Genomic DNA, 5,402 nt, shown 5'->3' with positions numbered 1-5,402 from the left:
TATTATTAGATATATTATTATAAAACATGCTTTAGTTAAGGAGTTATTGATATTTCAAGTGCAAAATGATGATATAAAACCATGATAAAAATACACTTTTAAGTACTAATCACTATCCATGCAAATGCTAGAGATTCAAACTACACAATCATACTGCTGGACGAAATATAGAAGTTTGTAAATCCATGGAAAATCCTTCACATCTATTGACTGCTAACAACACTGGCATCGACAAATAGAAGAAAACAAAAGGCAAAACCGTGGGGTTTTCCTTAAATTATCGAAGACCTCCTTAACTTGCAATAGCTAGCATCACAAAAATACGAATGCATGAACTACTACTTCGAAAGGCAACATACAATATCATGGAAATTCATACAAAGACTCTTCCAGCTCAAGGAATTTACTCATCCATTCCAAATTCACAGGGTCCTCATTGGAGAAATCAAAGAAGTCATCCCCAGCAAAGCTAGATTTTGAGTCCACAAGTCTCTTAGAAGTACCCTCCTCCCTTCCCTTGGCAATATTATCCATACCCAGTGCATTGGTTTTCTCTGGCTCAGGTTGTTTCGATGTTGAGATTATTACCGGTTTCTCCTCTTTTTGCTTTATCTTTTTGCTCAAATGAGAATTCCAGTAGTTCTTGATTTCATTATCAGTCCTTCCAGGCAGTCTTCCAGCTATCAAAGACCATCTAAATGAGGAATAAATTCATCAAAGTCAAAACACTTCGCCCAACATGTATTTCCTTCATTGAAACATAATGAGAGAGAAGGAAAGTGAGAGAAGGAAAATTGTGATAAGCTTGCCTGTTACCAAGGAGCTTATGAAGCCTGAGTATCAAGTCCTCTTCTTGGTCTGATATGTTGCCTCTCTTAATATTTGGTCTAAGATGATTCATCCATCTCAACCTGCAGCTCTTGCCACATCTATTCAGATCTGCAGTACACAGTACGATCAAATCCAAAATAGTTGACGAGTTCTAATGAAACAATTGGGCTAAAAGTTTGCGTGTATTTTCACTGGTATTATAGACATTCACTCATTCAAAATACCTGCTTTGGCAGCAATTGATCTCCACCTCTTTGGACCATGAATTTCAATGACTCGGGCCAGTTTTTGGTCCTCTTCAGCTGTCCATGCTCCTTTGTTAGCCTCCCTTTGACCGCATTTACTTCTCCTAGGAGCCAGTGGCATTTTTCTAGTTTTTCTGTTCTCGCACTCCCTTCTCCCTCAAGGAAGCAAGATTGGTGTTTCGGACAAGAAGACAGAGTTGGAGTGAGTTGCACTTAAGTCTTCAAGTTATTTATTCTAGGAGTACATAGATAGGGGAGATATTATCTGACCTACCTTTCTTTGGTAAATATATGGAAACCCAGGCAGCTGTATACAATACTGATGTAATTCAGGATTTTGCATCTCGGTCTCCCCAAGTGAAGTCCGAATGGCTCATGATTGAAGAGGGTGGTAAATTTAGTATGTAGCAAGTCCATACATGTGAGTTACTGCCCATGTACTTGACTTAGACAAAAATGTAAGGGAAATGATCTATGCATGAGAAGAGGAATGAGATCCAAGGGCTGTTGTTGTTCAGTAGAAGCTTACAATGTTGCACACATGCACACAGAAACATGCTTGCTTTAATTGCCCCGAGAAGAATAGAACTCTCCGAAGCCAGTATGCAAGCTCATTTGCATGTGATGTGTTCTTGTTTTACGAGAGATATATGGATTTGCTTAGATTTAAATATAGGACTTAGTTTTAAGGTTCATTGAGAACAGGACATGGGCATTAAGCACGTTTAGGACAACGAGAAGGTCAAAACAGCAGTCAAATTCATCACTAAATCATCTAAAGCTGGATCATTAAGGAGGCTATAAAATAGTACCATAAGTAAGATACATACAAGTGATTGCATTGATTATTTCAGATTCTTCTTCGTTCAAGGCAAAATGGATGCATCTATTCTCCCATCAGCACATGATCCTGTTTTTTCTTCTTCACGTAGTTATTCATTTCATGTTTTTCGTTTTTGTTGTATCAATGTTGCTTGCTACAAGAGAGTTTGTTTTTGACTTTCACAAGAGATTTTAAAAAAAAGTTATTTTTTGTTTTAAATTATTTTTTTCATGTTTTTAAATCATTTTAATGTATTAATATTAAAAATAATTTTTAACAAAATAAAAAATATTATTTTAATATATTTTTAAATAAAAAATATTTTAAAAAATAAATATTATCATATTCTCGGATACCTCAAACATTTCATTCTACGCGGCTCTTTATTTTCTTGTTAAGCATATAATCCCTTTGATTTAAATCAAAAGTTTGATGTGTAATATTTCATATCCAATATGTTGATTATAAAAATTTAATTTGTGGGCGATAAAGAGCCAACTCTTATGCTTGCTTCAGATAGTGACCTCATTTTTTTAATGTTCAGATCAAGGTTTTATCTTTCATTTTATTAATATCATTTATTTTTTGTAATAGAAACTTTAATGTACTATTCATTTAATATCTTCATAGGATGAAAATATTTTCTAATAATTTTGTATGGACTTGGTGTTTATAATTTTTTTCTTCGTGACTTCGGTTGCTGCTTTGGCTCCTTATGAAATTTGAAGATTATAATATGATTGGTCAACCTGAAACGTAACCGATTGGGATCTTTTAATACTTTTGATGGAGAGTAGTTACGGGACAATAGTAATCTAGGGAGGGATTTTATTAGGGACCGATGCTCATGGATTGGGTAATTTATTTTCATACCTAAATGGTTTCAAAAATAACTATACAAATATAATCTAAACTTGAATAAATATAAATTTTTTATATTCAAACCATACTTGATCAAGTGTTGGATACTCATTAAATATTCATGACTCAAATCAAAATCTAATCCTAAATGTATAATTTAAAACTATTTAGTACATTTAACTAGGTATATATGTAATTTTTAAACTTTGAGGTTTTTGAAGTTATTTATGAATATTAAAGTTATTTATTTTGAATAGGATTTATGGTAGGGTTAGCTACTGGTCTAACAAATCAATATTCATACCTAACTCAAAACCTTACTTTTTTTTAAATATGAGTTTCTCTATTTTTATTTTGAGATCTAGATCATAAAAGCTTTTTAAATCTATTTGATGCTACAAATTCTTGAAACTTATCACAATTATCATATATGACGTGTCTCATTCTATAATTTTTTCACAGTACTATGACATCACAATTGATTATGTTCATTGTATATTTGGAGGCATCACAGGAATCATGCAATCTAGTACAAGAAATTTGATAAATAAAAATATGGTTTCAGAAATAAAAGATTATATTTTTACAATAATATCACATTCTTTTGTTTTAGACTCACCTAGTTGCACTTTAGTTTCCCTATAACCACCTGTTCCTTTTTCATGTCTAGGAAATTTTTTTTCTTAAAAGTCAATTTATACATTGATAAGTTTTTAAAATTATAAAAAAAAACTATATAAAAAAAGTATAAATTATTTATGTAAAATTAACTTTGCCTATCATGCATCAACCACATTTATCCATTCAGAATGATCTTAAAGCTAACTCCATTGAAACATGGTTTTTCAAACGATGATTTCATCATATTTATGATCAAACGATCAGTTTTAATATTGATAAAATTGAAAATCAATTCATGAAAGTCATTTTTTATTTAATGTAAAATTAAAATAATATAATAAAAATAAAGAACTTTGTTAGTAAGGAAAAACATGACTTACATAAAATGGATGTCCTTCCATTCTGCAATAAGTTTTCATGTATATCCATCTATTTTTGAAAGGATTCCATCTTTTTTTGTCTACATTAGACATGTCATGGCCTATAATGTCAGTAGGAAAGGTCTTAACATGATTGATACTTAAATCAACAACACATTCATAAAAATTTTAAAACATGTTTTTCATACTGAAACAAACCCAAATGATAAATCCTAAAATCCTAATAAAAAATTGACATTCTTATCCAAAAAAACTAAAATCATATAAGAAAACCATGACTCATTGATTATTTGAATCAAGAACCAATTGTATATGGTTAGAATGCCATAAATATGATTTCATTGATAAGTTCTAAAAAATTCAATGATTGACCAAAAGCAAGAGTGCCCACAACAATTTTATTCAAAAAAACCAATATGTTTTTCACATTCCAGAAATAAAAGGCATTTATATGTTTGACTTTAAAAAAAAAACTCTAATTAACTATAGGTTGAAAATTAAACCCAAATAAATAACTTAAATGTATAGGTAAAATAAAATGCAAAGCCCAAGTTTTGTATAAATAAAATTCCAATCTACATGGTAAATTTTAGGCCTTATCAAAAGGCATTCCTAATGTCTGATTGCTATAAAATTTTAACTCTATAGGAAACATGATAGTATTTAAAGTTATTTAGAAAAATTTCAATTCGATCAAAGAGTCAAACTGAAAGTTATAATTATAATTATTAATATAAAGTTGTGTAGACAAGCTCTAGTACATATTAAGCAATCTCATCTTTTACTTGGATCATATTTGATCAGAACTTGATTCTTCTTTGAACTCAACTTCATTTTTTAAGCCACTTTAAAAGGGATTCTCAAAGCTTTCTCAACCTAAATATCTTGAATCAACCCATGAAATGCCTCTTTGATATCTTGGCTCTTGCCTTTGGAATTGGTCCAATTGGCATATAAAATAGATCTTGTGGTGTTGCTTGTTGATTCTCATCATCCCTTTTTTTCTTAAAAGACTTCAACCTCAAATTGTCACCTATATTAAATAGAGAAAGATAAAAAAATCAAATCAAATGCAACAATAATGTTATACTTATTGGAAGTTCCAAATTGTATGCATAGTGACACGACTAAAAAATTGATGTCTTCTCCCAAGTGCAGAAGTTTTGAAGTAATAAATAATCTAGCAAGACCAGGGTCAAATCACAGGGAGGTTAATTGTACAAATTATAGATAACAATAATACAACAACAACAATAACAATAACAATAGTAACAATAACAATAGTAGTAGTAGTAGTAATACTAATAATAATAGTAATAATAATAATAATAATAATAACAATAATAATAACAGAAGAAGAAGAAGAAGAAGAAGAAGTTGATGAGAACTTTGAGATGGAAGATTAACTTAAGGATTAAATAACGATAACAATAAATATCAAGGTTAGAGGATCCACTAATGGTATGTCAAACAAGTATAGTATAAACTCTTATTACTCAATTAGAAACCACACACAAAGGAGATTACAATCAGATTATGAATTGTTAACATGATTACAATAGTTATCTTATTCGATTAATGTTAATACTTGTAAATCTCATTAGGCATTCATGATTATAACTTATGTTAACAACAAATCAA

General features: G+C 30.2%; 1 protein-coding gene across 1 annotated transcript; it reads right to left on the bottom strand.

Annotated features, from left to right (window-relative positions):
* Nucleotides 1–272: 272 nt before the first annotated feature.
* Nucleotides 273–1,360, bottom strand: LOC105115233 (transcription factor MYB114-like). Its single transcript, XM_011012078.1, has 3 exons — nt 1,056–1,360; nt 810–939; nt 273–694 (listed from the first exon to the last, which is right to left on the bottom strand). Exons 1-3 carry the CDS (start codon nt 1,195–1,197, stop codon nt 364–366), a joined length of 603 nt encoding a protein of 200 aa, XP_011010380.1. The 5' UTR covers nt 1,198–1,360; the 3' UTR covers nt 273–363.
* Nucleotides 1,361–5,402: the final 4,042 nt, after the last annotated feature.

The sequence above is a fragment of the Populus euphratica genome, unplaced genomic scaffold (assembly GCF_000495115.2).
Source record: "Populus euphratica unplaced genomic scaffold, PopEup_1.0 scaffold664.1, whole genome shotgun sequence".
Classification (NCBI taxonomy): Eukaryota; Viridiplantae; Streptophyta; class Magnoliopsida; order Malpighiales; family Salicaceae; genus Populus; species Populus euphratica.
The sequence above is the reverse complement of the archived record's forward strand: the minus strand, read 5'-3'. Positions and strand labels throughout refer to the sequence as shown.